Here is a 23371-nt window from a genome sequence, read left to right as displayed (position 1 = left end):
TCCTAGCATGTAGTTGGAAATGCAATACTGGGCCCAAAGAAAAAGGGCACAGTGATTATATATATATATATATATATATATATATATATATATATGTATATATGGCCTCTATCCACATAGGGGAGGTGCCAAGGCGCAGAATATATAGAAAAGAAGAACCCTCAAAAAGGAGGGTCGGCCAGCCAAGCCATCACTGAGGTCAGACATGAAAAAATGACATATGACTTGATGATTAGAAGGTCACTGGTGACCTTCAAGAGTAGATTTCAGTAGCCAATTGAAGGCGCAACATCTCAGGAGAAAGTAGAAATGGGAATTAATGTAAATATAAGGTTCTAGGAGATTTAGAAAAGCTGTCATAAAGCATATGATAAAAACAGAATCAACAAGAGATAGATTTTTAAAGTGCTGAGTAATAGTGAGTGACCTTTGGAAGTTACCCTAAAGATATTGTACACACCAAAAACAAAACAACACACAAAAGTAAAATACTGGCTAATGGTTTTTCTTAGTAGTGCACTGCATCCTGATAGTTCACTGAGAAGACAATAATAAGGGTTGATCTGGGTGGGGATTTGGTTATTCGGGAACCAGGAAGTGTAGGTTGATAGAAGGGGCAACAGGAAATTGACTCTCAAGGATGGAATCTAATGAGGCTGGTGGTGAGCTTGGCCACATGCTCAGGTTAAGCAGAAATAGGAAGGAGGAAGCAGAAGACACATTCGCAGACACCTGCCCAGCACCCTGGGAAGTGCTAGGGGTATAGCGATGGAGATGCATGTATCTCTGAGGGAGTGTTCAAAGTGGAAGAGCAGGAAACACTTGCACTGATGATGATGTACAGGAATGATGATGAAACTCAGACTCCACCACTTACTAGCTATGTCATCCTAAGTAAGTAACTCATTTACTAGCTATATCATTCTAAGCAAGTAACTTAACCTCTAAACCTCGGTTTCCTAGTCTGTAAAATGGGGGTGGCAACCCACATCACAGGGTTGTTATGAGAACTAAATTAAATAATCCATGTGCTTGGCTCAAAGTAAGCACCGAATGAATGAATTTCACCAACTTGCCATGTTCTCTTTAACCTGCTCCAGTCTGCAGCCGTCTAATCTATCCCTTCCCTCCTGTCTACCAGCCTCACCCTCTGTGAAATCACTCCCATCCCTAACAGGTTAATGGTGTGGTGCACCCAGGGGAGTAAGTTAAAGATTATGAGCCTCAGCCCTACCAAGTCTTGGTGAATTTTCCAGCCCTTTACCTCTGTCCCTCCAACCCACAGCGGAAGCTCAGATTAATAGCTAAGGGACTGTACCTAAGTTGGGATGGGGGAAGTGGATTCTCTCTTTAGTTGCTGGGCTTGGCTCCAAGATTTCTCTTTCCTCAGTGGAACACCTTAGCTATGAGTCATTGCTCAGAACCATTTCCTCAGGGAAGTTGGTAAGGAAAGAACATGAGTAGCAAGCCCCTTAGAGCTAGCTATTGCCTAAGAACAGAGGAGGAAGAAGAGATCCATGCATGAGGGGGGATCCCAGTCTCTTTGTGCTTCTCTTGGGCCCAGAGACTTTTCCTTTGCAAACAGTGCCATCTATACATCGGAAGGGTAAGAATTTAGTTCTTTACTTCACTTTGAGGAGACCATGGTGTATTTTGCCTTAAAAATAAGTTCCCCATTTTACCAACTTCACAATCTTTCTATTCCACTTTCAACACCAAGGTAAAAAATGAAAAAAATATTTTTTTTAATTGAATGAAATCAAGTTTTTCTACTTTTTGGCATGAATCATGACTTGTCCCAACAATTCGGCAAATTACTATCTCTAAATTCTAAGATGTTTTCGCAGCTCCTCTTTTTCTTCTGGAGATCATAGATAGTCCAAAGATACAAAATGACTAAATGTTTTATCAAGAGAAAAGAGGGTGGGTGACATAGAATAAGGGTCCTTCAAAGAGGGTTCAAGACCAGGAAGAAAAATAACCCGAAGTTGTAATCTGTCTTGTACCAGCACTTAAACAAGACCAGCTGTAAACTTCCTCTTGGAGAGCCACAAGCAGGCTGGGAAGTCCCCTTATGCCAGCACCTTCACTTTACAGGTGAGAAGCATTAAAACTGAACGAAATTTTCTTAAGCTCCATTAGAAAAAATAGATTTGTAGGGGGAGATTAGATACAACCTGTATAGTCCTAAGGGGTTAGTTCATTGAACCTATGTTTTGTTGATCTACTAACTACAAATACAAATGCAAGAGGGACCAGTACATACTGGGTCCTTGAACATGCAAAAGTATTTAATGATAATGAAAGGAGAAGAGGTCAAGATTTATCCATTGAAAACTGTGTGGCATATCTCATTTCAGTCTCTTAGTATCCCTCTGAGAATGGCATGATCACCTTGTTGTAAAGATGGGAAAACCTATTTGCCTAACGTCACACAATTTGTAAAATGTGAAGTGAAATATATCTGGCTTCCAAGCCCAATGTCTGTTTGTTTGTGTTACAACACACACATTTTTTTTCTGTGTTGATTTCCCATCAATCCTGGCTTTACATGTTAAAATCCCATTTATAATTCCATTTTAGGAATAGCTCACAGCTTGAACCATGTAAAGGTCTTCACATGGCTTACCATCAAGTAGCCATTACTTTTAATTTTTCTCATCACTTCCCATCTCGGTACCAACTAATCATTCCCCAAAGTGATCTGCAAATCAGATCCAGGAATGAGGGAAAGGTGGACAAAGGGGAATCCATTCAATCCCACCTTCCACTACCAGATCAAGGCTCTACCTTCACCTATTTGGCCAAGGCAAAGATAATTTATCCTGCTCGAAAATGAAAGTGAAACTTTTCATTCAAAAAACAGCTAGTGTATCTTCTGGTATTCTTGAAAAAAGAAGTTCAACCCAGAAATTCTATAAGGTTTTCAGCCTCATGGGAGGCTGTCTTTCTTTCACAAAGGCAATGACAAAGAATATTTTCTTCAAGGCAGCACAAATCATTTTTAATGAAAATAAATGTCACAATACCCTCTGTAATTAATACATTCATTCATTCTTTCAACAAATACTTCTTAACTACTGATTATGGATTAGGCACTATCAAACTTGCAATTTAGCCTCAGAATTGAGATCCTAAATAAGCCAAGGTCTAGGCACACTTACCTCCCTAATGTGATCCTAGCATTAAGGTATATGTTTCCATCTAGTTAGGCAAATCGTTAGTTAGCCTTCTCATAAAAAAGAAAAAAGGACAGATTTTATTATGGAAGCTACATGTGTTGATACTAGTTGTAAGGAAGAGCATAAAACTTCTAAACTTGATAATAAAGTTTCAAGCATTTCTTGCTTCCCACACAAATATATATCCAGCCACAAATATACAAACACGATCCTCCCACAGAGTTCCGGCATTTCAGAGAGAAGGAGGCATGAAGCAAGAAGGTCTCACCTCATGGTCTCTTTGTTTCCCAGCTAACATATGTAATGGGATCCTTTCTGACTTATTTTATTGAAAGCCCAATCAGCTACCCTCAAATGATATATATATTTTTTTAAATATAAAATACAAAAAATATTTTCATAATGTGTCTAATTTGGTCCTCTAGAAAGAAAGTGGATTTCAATATCTGTGCTCTCACTTTCATTACTCCCTTGGGGATAAAGAACATCTTTCTTAGAAAAAGTCAGGGGTTTTTGACAGAGAAAGTGAAACTCAGATTATTTAATTAATTCACCCAATCACACGTATGGTTTCTAAAAGGCAAAAGTAAAAATCAGACACTGTTCTTGGAACTGCTACAACTATTTTGGCACACAACAATTTCACTTCCAGGACTTTATCCCATAGATATGCTCACACAAGTGTGCAAAGTACAAATACAAGGATGTTCATCGGTGTTAGAGAAAAACTAGAAATGAGAAACTAAGTGTCTTTCAACGGGGGATTGGTTAAATGAATTAGGATACATCTACAAAATGGAAAATCAAGAGTTGCTTTAAAAAGAATGATTTAGGTCAACGTGGGCTGATATGGAATGACCATAATATACAAGATCTTTCCACTCCCAGTTTAGTGTTCAGTATACCATGTTGCCAATTTCAGTCAGGGTTTGATCAGGACAGCAGAAGCCGCTCTATGTATTTGAAGCAGGAAGGGCTTTCATAGAGGGAAATAGAGGCTTACACAACTATTGGAAGGGTTGGGGAAAAATGGTCAGGGAGGCTATCACCGAAGATCTCAGTCTGCAGCACTATGTTGGTGGCTCTCCAGAGCTCTTCCAGAAGCCTTTCTGATGGTCTCAGCATGCACTTAAGCAAATGAGTTTCCAAAAGCCACTTCCAACTGTATCAACCTCTGAGAGTACCAAAGCAGGCAATAAGCAGGCGCTCACCCAGTAGCAGCTGTGAACCACTCTTGTGTCATCTGCCCACGGGTTTGCCTGAAAATACCTCTGGAGAGAAATGGCCTCTCCTTCTCAACTTCCTTCCAGACCTCACCCTTGGGTCTCACACTGGCAGACTCAAGTCTAGAACAAATGAAGAAGGAGATCCTGGGAAATGTGATGCAGAGGAGACCAGGGAGGGGACAGCAACAATATGGGTTTGACTACAGACAGTCCCTCACTCTGCCTTTTACAATAGAAGGTGGCATAACAATCCTTTGACTGGTGGCCACAGGCATATGTGAAATAGAACTTTACAACAAAAAAATTAATTTATATCCAGTTTCTCTAAAATAATATCTTTAGAACATGCACCCAGTTTTCTCGTGAAGGTAGATGTCATATCTTGTAGTCAGAACTGAGAAGTCCAGAAAAACTTCTGAGCTTCAAAAAATGTCATATCCTTTTTTATAGTCCTTACAGTAGATAGAAGAATCTATAGAAAAGTTTGATCTTTTTCTTTTATGTGACAATAACATTAGTTAAAATTCAAATCTGTCTAGTGTTCATTTGGGTAAAGTGCTTTACAAATGATGTTTTCCTGTGATTGTCTAGTCCCTGAGCTAAGTGGCACTAGCTTTATTGCACAGGTAGGGAAAATCAAGGGTAAGAAATTCCTCTTAAAAAAAAAAAAAAGAAATTCCTTTAGATCACACTGGTCAGGTCAGAGCCTAGACCTGAACTCTGACACACTCTAAAACCCATGTTCTAAGCCACTCTTTGTGAGGGGAAAAATGATGTGAATCAAAAACTCCAAAAATTATGTTCTTTATGAAATACTAACTGGGGAGCTGGGGCAGAGGGAGAGAAATGACTTATACTTGAGGCAAATATTTAATAAATCTTGGGTTTAAACTAAAATGTTGAATGCTTTTTAAAATCTTCTAAGAAAAAATAAAATCTTCTAAGATATTTGAGCTATTGTTATTTAGGCGTCTGTATTGCCAGTGGTACCCAGTCACCACGTCCAAAAAAGAGAGAATTCATTCATAGTGCAGAAGAATTAAACTAATTTTTTTCCTTAGAGAAAAAGAAACTGAATTTCTCTAAATGTTTAAGCAATTATAAACACAATTATAAATGTGGGCTCTAAAATTTCAAAAACAATCTCAAACATGGACATTGAAGTCACTCAATTAAATATGGTCATGCTTATAAGATTCAATTGTATAACAGAATGTTCCCTAGATGAGAAAAGGCTTTCACTTACTGTAGAGACTCGACTTACCCGTTGAAAAGGTGACTTTATCTCTGTCCCGAGGCAGTAAATTAAAAAACCCAGTGAAATGAGCAAGAAGTGGGAGAAGAGAAGCCCTTGGAAAGAGGGAGGTAGAGGGCTTCCAAGCAGAGTATAACAGTGCGAATTATTAAGAAAAAATACATAGTGTTAGCATCTTTTTGCCCATCACCATCCCAGAAACAGAAACCTGTACTGCATTTCTAAGCTAATCAACTGGCCTTATAATACTGACTCCCCAGCACTGCTGCCCCCAGCCCTCACTCAGGTTGGGGAATAAGTAGTAGTTCCATAGATTATACACACTGAAGATTAAAGTGGGTAAGCCCTTGAGGGGAAAGTGATGGAGTTGAGATCATAGGGGAGTTTGAGTTTCTCTCAGGCTGGGGAAGAGATGAAGGACAAAGTGAAATGTAGCATCCTTTACACAGAGGGATGGCCATGAGATGCTGAGTCTGTGGTCAGGGGAGGATTACTGGGAGAAGTATCTCTAAGCCTGGCCAGAGCATCATGGCCGAAGAGACAGAAGGCAGAGCCGAGTACAAGACAACTGCACTGGGCAGCAAACAGAGTGACAGAAAAGATGAAGTGCTCCCAGACTGCTGTCTGTCCCCACTTTTTGTTATTACTTAAAACCAGGGTTCCCGCCTGATACTGTAGCGTAAAGAAAGACGCTTCCTAAATGACCGAGGACAAATTTATGGCCAAACACGTTTCGAAGCAGAGGTTGAAGCAGAATAAACTTCATATAGAAAAGTAAAGTAGGCTTCTGGTTAAAGATAGCAATAGCCATCTAAGGTCCAAGATGGTGGCATAGGGAGAACCTGAACTCACCCCCTCCCGTGGACACACCAAGTCTACAGCTACATATGGATCATTTCCCTCTGAAAAAGATCTGAAAACTAGGTGAACTGCTTCTCCACAACAAAGGATACAAGGACCACAATGATATGGGTAGGAAAGGCAGAGACACAGTCTTGGCAAAAATTGCATTCCCAGCATGGCATGGCAACACGCATAGGGAGGAATCTCACCAGTCCGGTGCTTCCCCCAGAAGAGAGAGGAGTTGTCGCCCCATCAAGCACCCCAACCCCTAGGATCTGCACCAGAGAGACAAGCCCCAAAACGTGTGGCTTAGAGGGTCAACGGGGCTGATGTCCAGGGACCCAAAGTGATACAAGAAACTGAGATTCCCCTTCTACAGGGCTCATGTACAGTCTCTCTTGTCCCGAGATGCATTAAAAAAACAGCAGTTTGAAAAGTGTCTAGACTATTACATGAAGGAAACTCATTTGCTAATCTAAAAGCATCTGCTGGAGGAGCAGGGGACAGGTGAAACTCTCCCTAGAGATGGAGCCACTGGTGGACAACATTACTGCACTTTCATCCTGCCCTGCAAGCACAGGAGTGGCTGTGAAAAAGCTCTTTAGAGCTCTTATGTCCTATTACCATCAGTAATGGCTTTAAGAAAACTTACAGAAATAAGTTCATTGAATTTTAGTACTTGAAAGCATGGTTTCATATCACCAAATCTGTACCAAATACTGGTTAATTTGTAATCACCACTACCTCATAGCTTCTGGTAGTTAACTGGAATATCTACTTATGGTAGATTAGAATATTTTTCAGATTCTCTCCCCACTCCACTGATGTTGGGCTTGTACACATGATTTGCTTTGGTCGGTGGAATGTGGGGTGAATGACAAGGCAGCAGTTCGTAGCTTAGGCCTTATAAGGCAACACTAGTTTCCACTCACCCCTCTGGGAGCTTCTGACTTCTGCCATGGGAAGAACATGTCTCAGTTGACCGCTGTTCCTCCAAGTTGGGTCCTGGAATAAGACATGATGAGCAGACGTGAATTCCACCTGAACCCTAACCAACACATAGACCCATGCAAGAGTTACACGCTTATCATTGTAAACCACTGATGTACTGTGGTTGGTTATTACACAGCAAAACTAACACTTACAGATGTTTTTTAAAGGGTGCTTCCAAATTCTGTTTGAAAAAATTCCCTAAAATTCCATCCTGTTGAGAAGCTTTCTACGGGAGAAGAAGAATCAGGCTTCATACTTCCCTCTGCAGCAATACTCATATTACTCTTCATTTATATTTAGTTTTCATTTTACAGATATCTCAAGTAATTAATTATCTCTGTTGCCTAGAGTAGAAAGCCCAGTCCACACCATTGACCTGTTCTGACTGAAGGCAGTGGCTGGCAAACGTGGAACCCCCAAATACACTGTCAGTTTAAGGAGCAGTTCCGTCATAGGATGTTGGGCCAAAGTCCCTGCTAACTACCTGTGTCTAGAAGGCATTTTATTTTAGAATGTAGCGGAAGTGAGTCTAGAAGAAACTTAGAAAGAATAGCAATGAAAACATACAAGGGAAATCCAACAATATATCTTTCCTTTCTTTCTCTTTAAAATAATAATAACGGTCCTTTACCATGTTTTTGCTGAGGGAAGACTAAGCTCTGTGTTCAGCAGACCTTGAAGATTAGCTCCTGCACATTGCCTTCCTCAGTCTTTGGGAAAAATAGCTTCTCCCCCATGACGCAAAGTCCTGAACTAGCACCTATGACATAAATAATTATGGAGAAAATTTAAACTGATGAGCTATACTTAGAATATAGTAGGCATTCGATATATATTTATTAATATGAATGATAGTATTTCTACATTCATTACTAACATACTTTCATTTAATCCTTGAGGTAGATATGACTGTCAGACTAAGGCTTGGAGAAGTTAAGCAACTTATTGAAAATCACACAGTTAGTATTTGTTGGAGCATCAACTCAAAACGAGATCTGATACCAAAGCTAGAACTACACAATGATAATTCTTTGTTGAATGAACTGAATAAACTCCCAGACTTTTCAACATCTCTAGCTCCCTTGTGAAGTGGAAAGAATCAGACTTAGCTTGTTTTAGCCATTTAGAAGCAATTAGGTACATTTTCTCTCTGCACTTTCTCCCCTCAAAAGTCTTGAACATTCCTGTGGACACTAAAGCAATATTGCTCTCATTATTAACTGTTTGCCTGGTCCCTTTTTGTGTGTTTCAGGCAATTCCTCAATAGTCTTCATATTACTTTTTATCGTCTGCCATTTGAAATGTCTTGGAAGACTGAAAATAAAACTTCTTTTCCCACAGACTAGTTTCTGTTTCCATTTGGTAAACTCTAATACTTCTTTCTCCTCATATTTCGAATTTGACTGAAGATAACATGACTTTGCTCTTTGCCTCTAACTATTTTAATCCTTGTGCATCAAGATCAATGAGCTGATGAAAATGTGCCCACCTCAGGGAAGGGTGATACAAAGACCCCTAAAGCCAACTACATTTCAATCTGCTTCCAAATGTCACATGCAAAAGTATTTTCCCCCAGTATATCCTGGTGACACTTGAAACCTCTGTCACTGCAAACATCAGGCCTTGGGCACGATGCCTTTGACTAGGATTTCTCTTCTCCTGCAGTTCCTGCCTGTCCTTCTCTCCCACTCAACTTCCTGAAGGCTTTCCCCAAACCAACTTGCAACCCAAATAATAGAAATTCCTGTAGAAACCCAACAGCAGCTCACCCTCTCTGGTCATCCCCAGTACTCCTCCTCCCCTTCTATCCAGGGTACCTCAAAGAATGATTATTTTATTTTCTGCAAGATATAACTCTGTGTCAAAGTTAGAAGTTAAGTAAGCTCTGAATTAATGATTGAAGTCAATATTTGTGATTAAGAAGAAATCAATGTCTGTCAGATACTGCATGCAAAAAAAAAAAAAAAAAAGAGTGCCATTTAAGAAGGACAAAGAGGCATCCTTGAAGGCAAATCTTGCATCTTCAAATAGAACAAAATTACAGGCAAACAATATTCATCCCAGAAGCTAATCTTGTACCCCTGCTCACAAGTCCTAGTCACCACGTGTGTGCACCTTGAGTCTTGAATGTTTCTCTTCTTACATGTGCCTCTGGAACTTCGGTGTCTCTCATAAATACCCTTCTGATAACTGACCCCAACTTTGCTTCTGTTCCAAATACAGTTTGGGCATTTGACTTTGGTCTTAGACCCTCTAATCTGCCCTATAGTCTTTGTCTGTGTCCAGCACGTTTTGTCTGACTGCTTACCCAACAAGGAGAATATCCGCGAAAAGATAGTTGAAGGTTTTGTTCAGACTTCCACCCAAGGCAATGGCTTGTTTAGTTAAGGGATAACGTCCCTTCCAAATGTTATACCTACAGCTGAATTCTAAGATCATTTCCTACTCTGAAACCTTCAGGTTTGGGGGTGGAGCAGAGTCTGAGATGGAGGTGACATTCCTATTCTAAACCATATCCATCTATGTCTTTTTTTAATTTCTTTTTATTGTAGTTGATTTACAATATTGTGCCAATCTCTGCTGTACAGCAAAGTGACTCGGTTATACACACATAGACATTCTTTTATTTCTTAATCTTGATCAAGAGCTGTATGTGCTTGTGTGCATATCTTTATTATAGATGCATTCATTGGAATAAAAACATTTATTTATGCTGTTCTTTTAAAAAACACACAATGTGTCACACTGCATTTCTACGAATGAGTTTCTTTTACGGGGTATTAGAGCGTGAAAAATATTCTCCTGAGTTTTACTGAGCAATGGTATGACACATAACCACTAAACCTCATACTAAGAAAAAGTTAGTTAAATAAGAAATTGAAAAACCTGCCTGCAAATAATACTGTAAAAGTTTACAGTCCATCCTAACCATCAAGGATACTTTCCAGAACTTCAGGGTTTGATAGTAAAATGTATACACACAGTACACACACATATGTATGTTTCTAATAACAAAGGACTAAAGTAAAATAAACCTGCTTGTCCAAATATGGTTGCGTTACAGTCAAAGTTTTGCTTAATATTTCGAGAAGAGCTTTGAGAAGATAAATATTCTCAGCCTTGGATCTGATATCAGATGCTCATGGTGCCATCTACCGGCCGTTTGACTGAGCGACCTGGATTTGGAAAGTTGTGTTTTCAGTACAAAGCAACCTCCACGTTGCCGGACATCCACAACTCCAATGTGGTGGCCCGATTTTACTTAAAATACCCAGCTGTGCTGATTTCCTTTTTCGCAAAAAAGACATCCAAATTGTTGAGTGTCACCACAATGACCAGACATCTCGTTTTTGAACAGCAATGCTTCTAATAAAACAAAGTTTAAGCTACATTCTGCACCAGAAGCATAGATGGCCATCTATCTGCTCTGTCTGAGCATCAACGTGAGGAAGGGGAGTTGTCCTGGCCAAATGTGTCTTCATGGAAACACCCTCTCAGGAGCACATAGTGTTCCCGGTAGAATGAAGCTGATGAGAAAAGAGGGGAGGCGGTGTGTGTAGGTGCTAAAATGATTATCTCTCTGCAAAGAGCAGTGGACAGATCTTGGTCCTCCATTCAGAAGTCATGAGGTCACTACAGGCTGCAGGAGATGGCTCACCTCTGCCAGTGACTTTCTGAGCAAGTTCTCTCATGAGGTCCATTCCTGGAGAGCAGGTCCAATGTCATCTCCCCACTGAGGGTGTGCTCTTTTCATGGCATCTTTCTACTTTTCAGAAGCTGAGCTTGTTCTCCTCTTTAATGTTTTCTGTGTCTCAGGTGCAGAAGGCCCTTGTGGATAATCCACACATCACTAATGAGCCCATTTGTCATCCCGCCCGGCCCCTTGTTGAGGTGCTCTGAGTTGGGAGCTCCTGGGGACCTGGACGTTTTCGAATGTAAGCCCGTGTCAGCCACAGGCGGTGGGCTTCAGAGCTGCCCCAGCTGTTGGTTAAGCCCAGGACTAAGCAGCCATGGTCCTTTCACACAAATCAGGAAGTGTCCCGTAGGTCTCTACATGGAGACCACCTGATCAGAGACTTCTGAAATCTCTTTTTTATTAAAGAATCTATGAAGAAAGTATTTTCCAAGAATTAAATCAAATTCCAAACCTGATGTATATTTTGAGGCTAGAATCCAAAATTCTGAGAGGAGGGTAGGGTCCCTGTTGAACCAAATATCAACCTGGCCTCTTTCAAAAGCTATGGTTATCTGAGATCTCTAAAAAAAAGATGGTGTGGAAAATTTGGTAGAAATTAGGACTCAAAGACAATTTCTTCATCCCTTCACATCAAACATAGGTCTATCTGTACGTCCTTAAAAATACTGGTATGAGGTAACACAACAATATTGGAAGCATACTGATGATTTTAGCGATCGGCCCCTCCTGAGAAACAAGAACGGAAACTTGAATGGATCTAAGTGTTTACAAGAGCACACGGTATTAAGTCCCAGACCACAACAAGAGTTTAAAACAACAGGTTCTACAAGCATGAGTGATTTTTAAAATAAAGGTTGTATCCAAACATTGTTTTATTTTCAAAGGCTGGTCTCACTTCAGTTGGCGCAGAAAAGGGGCCTAGAAAAAAATGGTTGTTTTTTGAAAGAAAATCTAAAGACACTCTGCTAAAATCCAACTAATGCCTGTGTGTCAGAAGATAAATGGACGATTCATTACTCAAAACAAAACAGTTGTTTTTCTTCTTAAGATATCTGGGATATACATACAAGAAGCCTGTTAGAAAAGGGTAAGTCTTCAATACTTTAACTGAAAATGGAGGGATACAAAATAGATTTGTGATGCACAGAGAAAGAATACAAGATAAAATAGTGACATCATTTACTGTGTTCATTTAGAGCCCAAATCCAGCTGATATAATTTGTAAATATTCAATTTGATATACTCACAAAGGTATAAGTTTTGGTCTGGGTCTTTTGAGGATCATTCTCTTGTTTCAAGTTTTCTAACTAAAACTACCAACTTGTAAGTGCTATTTTTACTATAAATAGGAACCTAGATTATTCTAGAAGGGCACCCAAAACATGGCACGCCCAAGAAAAATAGCTTCTATTGAATAAGAACCTCAATCATATTTGCAAGGGCAGTGATGAGATTATCTTGCACCACAGAGAAACTGAGATAATATATTTTCAGCTCCAAAACTCCCAGCTATCCCAAGTGTTCATGCCTCTTTTGTGAAAGAAATGTACCACACATTCTGATTTTCCTTTGATCAATCCTATTATTTTCCAAGGATCTACATGTATCTAAACAGTGCCGCAAAAGGAAGATATGGTGTGTTGAATTCAATGAAAGAAAGAAAAAGAAAACGGTGAGGAAGAGAAGGAGAGAAGAGAACATTCAGAGAAAAGAGAGATACAGCAAAGAGAGAGGGGCATGGAGGGGGTGAGAGAGGACAAGACAGTAAGGGGGCAGAGACAGGAAATCCAAGGAGGGAGGAAGGAAAGGTGGGGGGAGGAAGCAGGAGGGAATACAGCACAGGAAAGGTGAGAAAGGAAAAAGGAAAAAAAGCAAGAGAGAAAGGATAGAAAGAGGAGAAGCGAGGACAAAATTATGAGGCGGTAGGGGGAATAAAAGAGTCAACGAAGGGTTGTGGGGGATGGATTCCTGGAGAGGCTGAGGAACACAGATAATAACCTAGCTACCCAGCCGTTTAGAAACTCAGCAGGTCCGAGATGGAAGGAATATTATAGAACATCTCATGCAACACTTCAGAGTACAGATTCCGAAATAGAGGGCTGGGGAGGTTAAATAACTAAACGGAAGTCACATAGCTAGATATCACTGTTGGAGAAAAGTCACGGAAACAAAACAAATAGGTACTTGGCCGCAGCTTTTCGATCATGAAATAAACGCTTGGGCAGCCTCCGTGCGCTTCAGGCTGCTGTTGGGCTAGTCTGAGAAACGGGACCGAGCATCCAGCGGCAGGAGGCAGTCTGCGTGCAGAGAGGATGCAGAAGCAATCATGATCCAGCATCCTCTGAGGTCATTACTCGGCTCGAAGTGAATTCCTAGCGCCACCAACAGCTTCATAATCAAATAGAAGTATCAAAAACGAAAGAGCAGTAATAACAAAACTCTAATCCCTCTGGTGTTTAGAGGAGGATAAGAGCTTGAACTCCAGGGTCAGACTGCCTCCGTGTGAATCCTCACTGAGCCGCTGTCCTGTGACCTTAGCTAAGCAGTTTCTTTACCTCAGATCCCTCGTCCAAAAATTGAGATAATAATAGTATTTGCCACGCAATATCGCTGTGAGGATTAATTGAAACAATCCGTGTAGCGTGTTGACTGACAGTACCTGGCACACCAAACCAAATGGTTTGGGATTCTTGTTGGACTATTTCAGCTTCAGCGCCACCCAGCTGTGTTTAAAGTCTGGAACTGACTCTACTTCATTTTTGTAAAATACTTGATTATGAAACGCCTTTGGCATTTATTTTGAATGAATGAGGAGGGATAGTGCTAGGCTGGCACCAAGCCACTTTCAACCTCTCTCTGAGACCACCACTTGGCGAGGTTTTCCAAGCACTAGTTACCTGTTTTTTGAGACTTCAATGTCCGATGTTATCGGTCTTAGTTACGAAGGATAAACCTAATTTGGCATTTGACTTGATTGGCTGCAGACCTGCTGAATGCGATTTGTTTTGAAATGAAAATGGAAAATGGAAACGAAGGCAGGACTTATTAATTTACAAACATTAATGCTGATCTGTTGATTTTATGCTTAAAATAGCCTTATATCCATTTCAGCTGAGGTGCTGATCCCTCAGTGACGGCCTCCACATCTTTAATGTCACTTCTGAGTGCTCGTTTATTACAGGAAGTGAAGTAAATCAGTGGGGAGGCCGATTAGAATCCTTGTTAGAGGAAAGTGGATAAAAATGAGATTAGGGAGTGTGAGTGCATCTCTAAACCACTGCACTTGACCAAACCAATTAAATTTAAGTATGCCTTCCGCTCCAGCCCAAAGGAGCGAGCAGTGATTCAGGAAAAAAAGAGACTCGAACTCTGAGTGGTAAGCTATAGTCATTGGCTTCACACACACACAACACACACACACACACACACACACACACACACACACACACACACACAGATACACAACACACACATACACAACACACACACCACAAACACAACACACATACATATACAACACACACATAACACACAACACACACACACAACACACACATACACACACAGATACACAACACACACAACACACATACACAACACACACACATGCACACACAGATACACAACACAAACACACAGACAACACACATACATACACAACACACACACAACACACACATACACACACAACACAGATAATGCACACATACATACACAACACACACAACACAACACACACATACACAACACACCACACACATACACAGCAAACACACATACACACACGTACACCACACATACACAACACACACACATACACACACAACACACAGACAACACATACATACATACACAACACACACACAGCACACACATACACAACACACACAGATATGCAACACACACAACACACACATACACAACACACACACACATACACAACACACATACAACACATACACAACACACACACACAGAGCATGCATGATTTTCCTCAGGTGAAGTGGTATTTTCCCTTTGTAACTTCTCCAGATGTTCTTAAATCTGCTTTCCGACAACAATACTTCCTATTTATGGTGCACATTCTAAGTCCTGGGCACTGGGCTGGGAGTTTTACGTATGTAATTTCATTTAATCTTCACAACAAATCTGTGACACAGATAGCGTTGCCCCTTTAAAGATGAGGAAATGAAAGCTCAGAGAATAATAATATTAATAATAATGCTTACTTTTAAAAATACTTACATGTGCTAGATGGTTTTACACACACTGCTCATCTAATCTTTCATGATTCTGTGAGATATGTTTTTGTCCCCATTTTAAAGATGAGGAGAACGTGGCTCATAATTATTTATAATAGCTATCACCTATTATATACTAATTGCATACCAGGCACTGCATCACATTTTTTTATATACAACGCATTATGTTTTTAATTCTTACAACCTAGTAACATAAATCTTATCATCTCCACTTTATAAATGAGTAAATGAGGGCACAGCAAGGCAGACAACTTGCCCAATAGCATTCAACTAAGGCAAGATGAAGCCAGGATTTTAACCAATATTTAGGTAATTTCAAAGCCTGAATACTTAACCTATGCCATGCACTATCCCTTCTTCACTGCTTTTATAATTTTGCATTTATTTTTTCCTTTATTTCTATTTAATGTAATATAAATGGTATCTGAAGAAACTTCAGATTTGGAAGACATGGATTCAAAACCAGTTTGAAGGGACTCCCACTGTCCAAATCTGGGACAATTTGAGCCTCAAAATAAATGATGACAGTAATGAATTATGATCCATTTGGTAAGTAGGAATTCATGAGTCCACACTGATATGAATGAATAAATGAAGAGAATAGAAAGCTTTTCCTTAAAGTAGAAAGCCAGCCAATAAATACAGAAAGAATGATGGAATTAGAAAACCACCATAGTGGCAATCACCATAGCAATAATTAACTCTTGCAAGAAACATCAATGGATGCCAAAACTAGTGGGTGGAAGTGGAGTGAGGAATATAGTCTCAAAGTATCTCCCCACAAAGTATGCATTAATACCAGGGGGAAAATAATTTTACAAAAGAGAGACAAGGCAGACACCACAATCTTAATCAAGAGGTCAAAGTTAATACCACCAGTCACAGGACAGACACCACATGCCTCTCAATAAGATACAATAAAGAAAACACAGCATCCATGATATCATAGCCAAAGATGCATCCTGGGGTCTAATCATGAGAAAACATCAGAAAAACACAAATAGAGGGACAGTCTACAGAATGACAGGTGTATAATTTTCAAAAATGTCAATGTCATGAAAAGACTGAAGACATGTTCCAGAATAAAGAGACTGATGAAAACACAACTGAGTGCAACATGTGACCTTGGATTAGATTCTTTGAGGTGTCACTGGGAAAATTGGCAAAATTTAAATGGGGTCTCTGGGTGAAGAATATACATTTCTTTTTACCTTTCTTGCAACTTTAAGTTTGAAGTCTGTCAAATAAAAAATATTTTTTAAAAATTCAACCACTTTCTATGTGACCTTAGGCAAGTCAACGAACTTCCCTGAGTTTGCTTTTTGTTCTGTAAAAGTGTGAAATAATTCAATAGTTTCATTGGACCACGAGTGAGATGGTACATGCAAAACACCAGACATCTATAAATATTTGTTCCTTTTTCTTTTCAACCTGCTTACTTAATACTTTGAATTTGCTCTATTGGGGGTGAGGGTTGGAAAGAAGAGCATGACTTATGCTTTGTTTTACCAGGTGAACAAGTAACAGTGTCAGAAACATCCCAGAAGTTTCAAGCTCAGGGCTTCACTTTGGGTGACCTTATAATCTGCTTGGGAATTATCATTCCATAAGGCAGTGCTTCCAAAATCGGGATCCATAAGTGTATTCTGGGAGATCCAGAGAGTTTTCCAGAGTAATTTTTGTGTTTTCATTTAAATGAATGTAAAATTAATTAATTAATTAATTAAAATTAATGTAATCTTATCATCATGATCATATTTAATTGAGTAACTTCAGTGTCTAGGTTTGCAATTGTTTTTGAAATTCCAGAGACCACATTTACAATAGTGTTTACAACTGCTTAGACACCAAAGAGTCCTACTTTTATTATCATGGGCTAATGAGAAAAAGAAGTGGATTCTATAAGTAATGTATGAATTTGCACCAAGTGAAGGCTACTACTAGCAAATACAGAACACTGTGTGACTACAAAAAAGATGTCCCTTCCTCAAGACATCTTACCTCCATCTGTCCAACAAATTGTCCTACAATAAACAATAAGCATAATAAATTAGTAAATGCTATACCGTTAGAAGATGATAGGTGTTATGGAAAAAGAAAAAGTTGAGCAAATTAAGGGGAATAAGGGGTACTGGATTAGGATTGGGGAGAGGTATCAGGTTTGGTATTAAATCTATTGGCCAGAGTCGCTCCACTGGGAAGGTAACATCTGAGCCAAGACTGGATAGAGGTGAGGGAGCTATCTGGAGCAGATGTCTGAGAGAAGCAGATATCTGGAGGAAGATAATTTAAGAAAGAGAAAGCCAAGTCACTAAGACAGGGGTATGCCTCATGCATTCAAGGAAGCTAGACTGCGGAGAGGAGAGTGAGAAAGAGAATGGCAGGGGATGATTGTCAGAGAAGTAAGTGCTGAGGACAGATGATGTACAGTGTTGTAGGTCGTTGCAAGGATTTGGGCTTTTAGTTTGGGTGAAATGGGGTTTTGAGCAGAAGAGTAAATTGATGTGAGTTACAATTCAAAAGCATTACTCCAAACAGACTGTAGGTGGCAAAAGTAGGGGCAGGGAGACCTGTTAGGAGGCCATCTTAGTGGTCCAGGTGAGAGATGACCGTGGCTCAGACAAAAAGGGTAATTTATGAGAGTGGTAAGAAGTGGCAAGATTCTGGGTCTCTTTTGCAGGTAGAACCAATTGAATTTGCTTAGAGATTGGATAAGGACGTGAGAGAAATAGAAGACTCTGATGACTCCGAGGTTATCGACCTAAAAGGTTGGAAGATGGGTTTTCCAGTCCCTGAAAGAGAGAAGGCTGTAGGCAGAGCAGTTTTAGAAAGGACCTACTGGGTTTGAGATGTCTGTTAGGCATCCAAGAGGATATATGCATCTGGAGCTCAGAACTGGCTAGAGATGAAAGTGTGTGTGTCCTTGGTATTGCCCTGAGTCTACAATGTGATGGAAAGGGAATACAAGCAAATAAAGAAGAATGCAAAGGAATGAGCCCTGGGAATCTAATGCTGAATGCTTGGAGAGAGAAGGATTCACAAAAGAAACTTAGAAGGAATATCCAGTGAGGCAAGCAGAAAATCATGAGTAAGATGTCTTGGAAGCCAGATGAAGATAAGGATTATCAGTCCAATTCTTCACTCACACGTCATAGGACTATACATCCATACCATTTGCCATGTAGCTTTGTAGTACCTGCCCACCTCCACTGGGCTTGGGTACGTGACTTACTTCTGGTGGGTGTGAATGAAGCAAAGGCTTGAAGTGGACTTGCATGGTTTGTTCTACCTCTTGCATTCCTGGAATTTTCCATGAGAAGAACATGTTCTGGGTGGCTCCTGGTTGAAGGAAAATGAAAGACTCGTGGAGCACACCTGAACCCAACCTACAGCCCAAGCAGATCTGCCCCATCTAACTTACAGACCTGTGAGCATAGGAAATAATTTTACTGTTATAAGCCACTGAGCTTGTGGTACAACATCACTGAAGCAATAGCTGACTATCATAACGACACAGAAGTTCCCGGGAACACTTATACAACCCAAAGAGATGGGGAGTCTCCCTGCCTTAGTCAGAACTGCTTTTGTGTGATTTAGATAGGTGATGTGACATTTCTTGCACAGGTGTGTGTGTGTGTGTGTGTGTGTGTTTGTGTGTGTTAATATTTCTCAGCTGATGTTCATGGCCAGGCTCAGGAACCTCTAGACTAGATGACCTCTAAGGTTCGTTCCAAATCTCAAACTTTATGATTCTACACAATCTAGCTCATGCCATCTGTTCATTGCATCACATGTAGTCCCTCCATTCTGACAGCTTCTGCTTTAAGCCAAGTGGAGGTGCCCCTACTCTTTAGTGTCATCATTAATTCTGAGGTCCTTTGCAACCAGCAAATGCAAGAGGCCTCCACCTTTCCAAACGCTTATGCCACAGCCTTTAGATGAAGGGGAAGGAGGTGAGCAGAGAGACAGAATGGGATGTGGTGTGAGTTACTGTAGGGCATGGTGGTGGGGTGGCAGAGGAGCAGGGAAGACAGTTGGTGATGCAGGACCCCTGGGCTTCCAGATCAAACAGCTGCTTACAGTAGAAACAGGGGTGTCTGAGACGTGGACCTGCGCAACAGAAAGACAAGATCCAGCCTCATCCACCAGAACACAGGCACTAGTCCCCTCCACCAGGAAGCCTACACAACCCACTGAACCAACCTTAGCCACTGGGGACAGACACCAAAAACAACGGGAACTATGAACCTGCAGCCTGCAAAAAGGAGACCCCAAACACAGTAAGTTAAGCAAAATGAGAACACGGAGAAACACAGAGCAGATGAAGGAGCAAGGCAAAAACCCACCAGACCAAACAAATGAAGAGGAAACAGGCAGTCTACCTGAAAAACAATTCAGAATAATGATAGTAAAGATGATCCAAAATCTTGGAAATAGAATGGAGAAAATACAAGAAATGTTTAACAAGGACCTAGAAGAACTAAAGAGCAAACAAACAGTGATGAACAACACAATAAATGAAATTAAAAATTCTCTAGAAGGGATCAATAGCAGAATATCTGAGGCAGAAGAACACGTAAGTGACCTGGAAGATAAAATAGTGGAAATAACTACTGCAGAGCAGAATAAAGAAAAAAGAATGAAAAGAATTGAGGACAGTCTCAGAGACCTCTGGGACAACATTAAACGCACAGCATTCAAATTATAGGGGTCGCAGAAGAAGAAGAGAAAAAGAAAGGGACTGAGAAAATATTTGAAGAGGTTATAGTTGAAAACTTCCCTAATATGGGAAAGGAAATAGTTAATCAAGTCCAGGAAGCACAGAGAGTTCCTTACAGGATAAATCCAAGGAGAAACACGCCAAGACACATATTTATCAAACTATCAAAAATTAAACACAAAGAAAAAATAGTAAAAGCAGCAAGGGAAAAACAACAAATAACACTTAAGGGTATCCCCATAAGGTTAACAGCTGATCTTTCAGCAGAAACTCTGCAAGCCAGAAGGGAGTGGCAGGACATATTTAAAGTGATGAAGGAGAAAAACCTACAACCAAGATTACTCTACCCAGCAAGGATCTCATTCAGATTTGACGGAGAAATTAAAAGCTTTACAGACAAGCAAAAGCTAAGAGATACAGCACCACCAAACCAGCTTTACAACAAATGCTAAAGGAACTTCTCTAGGCAGGAAACACAAGACAAGCAAAAGACCTACAATAACAAACCCAAAACAATTAAGAAAATGGTCATAGGAACATACATATCGATAATTACCTTAAATGTAAATGGATTAAATGCTCCCACCAAAAGACATAGATTGGCTGAATGGATACAAAAACAAGACCCATATATATGCTGTCTACAAGAGACCCCCTTCAGACCTAGGGACACATACAGACTGAAAGTGAGGGGATGGAAAAAGATATTCCATGCAAATGGAAATCAAAAGAAAGCTGGAGTAGCAATTCTCATAGCAGACAAAATAGACTTTAAAATAAAGACTATTACAAGAGACATAGAAGGACACTACATAATGATCAAGGGATCAGTCCAAGAAGAAGATATAACAATTGTAAATATTTATGCACCCAACATAGGAGCACCTCAATACATAAGGCAAATACTAACAGCCATAAAAGGGGAAATCGACAGTAACACAATCATAGTAGGGGACTTTAACACCCCACTTTCACCAATGGACAGATCACCCAAAATGAAAATAAATAAGGAAACACAAGCTTTAAATGATACATTAAACAAGATGGACTTAATTGATATTTATAGGACATTCCATCCAAAAACAACAGAATAAACATTCTTCTCAAGTGCTCATGGAACATTCTCCAGGATAGATCATATCTTGGGTCACAAATCAAGCCTTGGTAAATTTAAGAAAATTGAAATCGTATCAAGTCTCTTTTCCAAACACAACGCTATGAGACTAGATATCAATTACAGGAAAAAATCTGTAAGAAATACAAACACATGGAGGCTAAACAACACACTACTTAATAACCAAGAGATCACTGAAGAAATCAAAGAGGAAATCAAAAAATACCTAGAAACAAATGACAATGAAAACATGACGACCCAAAACCTATGGGATGCAGCAAAAGCAGTTCTAAGAGGGAAGATTATAGCAATACAATCTTACCTTAAGAAACAAGAAACATCTCAAATAAACAACCTAACCTTACACCTAAAGCAATTAGAGAAAGAAGAACAAAAAAACCCCAAAGTTAGCAGAAGGAAAGAAATCATAAAGATCAGATCAGAAATAAATGAAAAAGAAATGAAGGAAATGATAGCAAAGATCAATAAAACTAAAAGCTGATTCTTTGAGAAGGTAAACATAATTGATAAACCATTAGCCAGACTTACCAAGAAAAAAAGGGAGAAGACTCAAATCAATAGAATTAGAAATGAAAAAGGAGAAGTAACAACTGACACTGCAGAAATACAAAGGATCCTGAGAGATTACTACAAGCAACTGTATGCCAATAAAATGGACAACCTGGAAGAAATGGACAAATTCTTAGAAATGCACAACCTTCAGAGACTGAACCAGGAAGAAATAGAAAATATGAACAGACCAATCAGAAGCACTGAAATTGAAACTGTGATTTAAAATCTTCCAACAAAAAAAAGCCCAGGACCAGATGGCTTCACAGGCAAATTCTATCAAACATTTAGAGAAGAGCTAACACCTATCCTTCTCAAACTCATCCAGAATATAGCAGAGGGAGGAGCACTCCCAAACTCATTCTACGAGGCCACCATCACTCTGATATCAAAACCAGACAAAGCTGTCACAAAGAAAGAAAACTACAGGCCAATATCACTGATGAACATAGATGCAAAAATCCTCAACAGAATACTAGCAAACAGAATCCAACAGCACATTAAAAGGATCATACACCATGATCAAGTGGGGTTTATTCCAGGAATGCAAGGATTCTTCAATATATGCAAATCAATCAACGTGATACACCATATTAACAAACTGAAAGAGAAAAACTATATGATCATCTCAATAGATGCAGAGAAAGCTTTCAACAAAATTCAACACCCATTTATGATAAAAACTCTCCAGAAAGTAGGCACAGAGGGAACTTTCCTCAACATAATAAAGGCCATATATGACAAAACCACAGCCAACATCGTCCTCAATGGTGAAAAACTGGAACCATTTTCACTAAATCAGGAACAAGACAAGGTTGCCCACTCTCACCACTATTATTCAACATAGTTTTGGAAGTTTTAGCCACAGCAATCAGAGAAGACAAAGAAATAAAAGGAATCCAAATTGGAAAGAAGTAAATCTGTCACTGCTTGCAAATGACATGATACTATACATAGAGAATCCTAAAGATGCTACCAGAAAACTACTAGAGCTAATCAACGAATTTGGTAAAGTAGCAGGATACAAAATTAATGCACAGAAATCTCTTGCATTCCTATACACTAATGATGAAAAATCTGAAAGTGAAATTAAGAAAACACTCCCATTTACCATTGCAACAAAAAGAATAAAATATCTAGGAATAAACCTACCTAAGGAAACAAAAGACCTGTATGCAGAAAATTATGACACTGATGAAAGAAATTAAAGATGATACAAATAGATGGAGAGATACACCATGTTCTTGAATCGGAAGAATCAATGTTGTGAAAATGACTATACTACCCAAAGCAATCTACAGATTCAGTGCAATCCCTATCAAACTACCAATGGCAGTTTTCACAGAACTAGAACAAAAAATTTCACAATTTGTATGGAAACACAAAAGACCCCAAATAGCCAAAGCAATCTTGAGAACGAAAAACGAGCTGGAGGAATCAGGCTCCCTGACTTCAGACTATACTACAAAGCTACAGTAATCAAGACAGTATGGTACTGGCACAGAAACA

At 39.6% G+C, this 23371-nt stretch overlaps 1 protein-coding gene across 1 annotated transcript in view; it reads right to left on the bottom strand.

Annotated features, from left to right (window-relative positions):
* LOC309642014 (uncharacterized protein) overlaps positions 1-14599 on the bottom strand; it is a gene marked incomplete at its 3' end in the record, with an annotated part of 116227 nt that extends 101628 nt beyond the window's left edge. Inside the window, exons 1-2 of the mRNA XM_082422928.1 lie at positions 8131-14599; positions 7439-7511 (exon numbers count right to left, since the gene is read on the bottom strand). Of these exons, the coding sequence (XP_082279054.1) occupies positions 7439-7477 (39 nt within the window). The 5' untranslated portion in view covers positions 7478-7511; positions 8131-14599. The remainder of the gene's footprint in view (positions 1-7438; positions 7512-8130) is intronic.
* Positions 14600-23371: the final 8772 nt, after the last annotated feature.

Source organism: Balaenoptera physalus (genome assembly GCF_965194825.1).
Source record: "Balaenoptera physalus genome assembly, chromosome: 13".
NCBI lineage: Eukaryota > Metazoa > Chordata > Mammalia > Artiodactyla > Balaenopteridae > Balaenoptera > Balaenoptera physalus.
The sequence above is the reverse complement of the archived record's forward strand: the minus strand, read 5'-3'. Positions and strand labels throughout refer to the sequence as shown.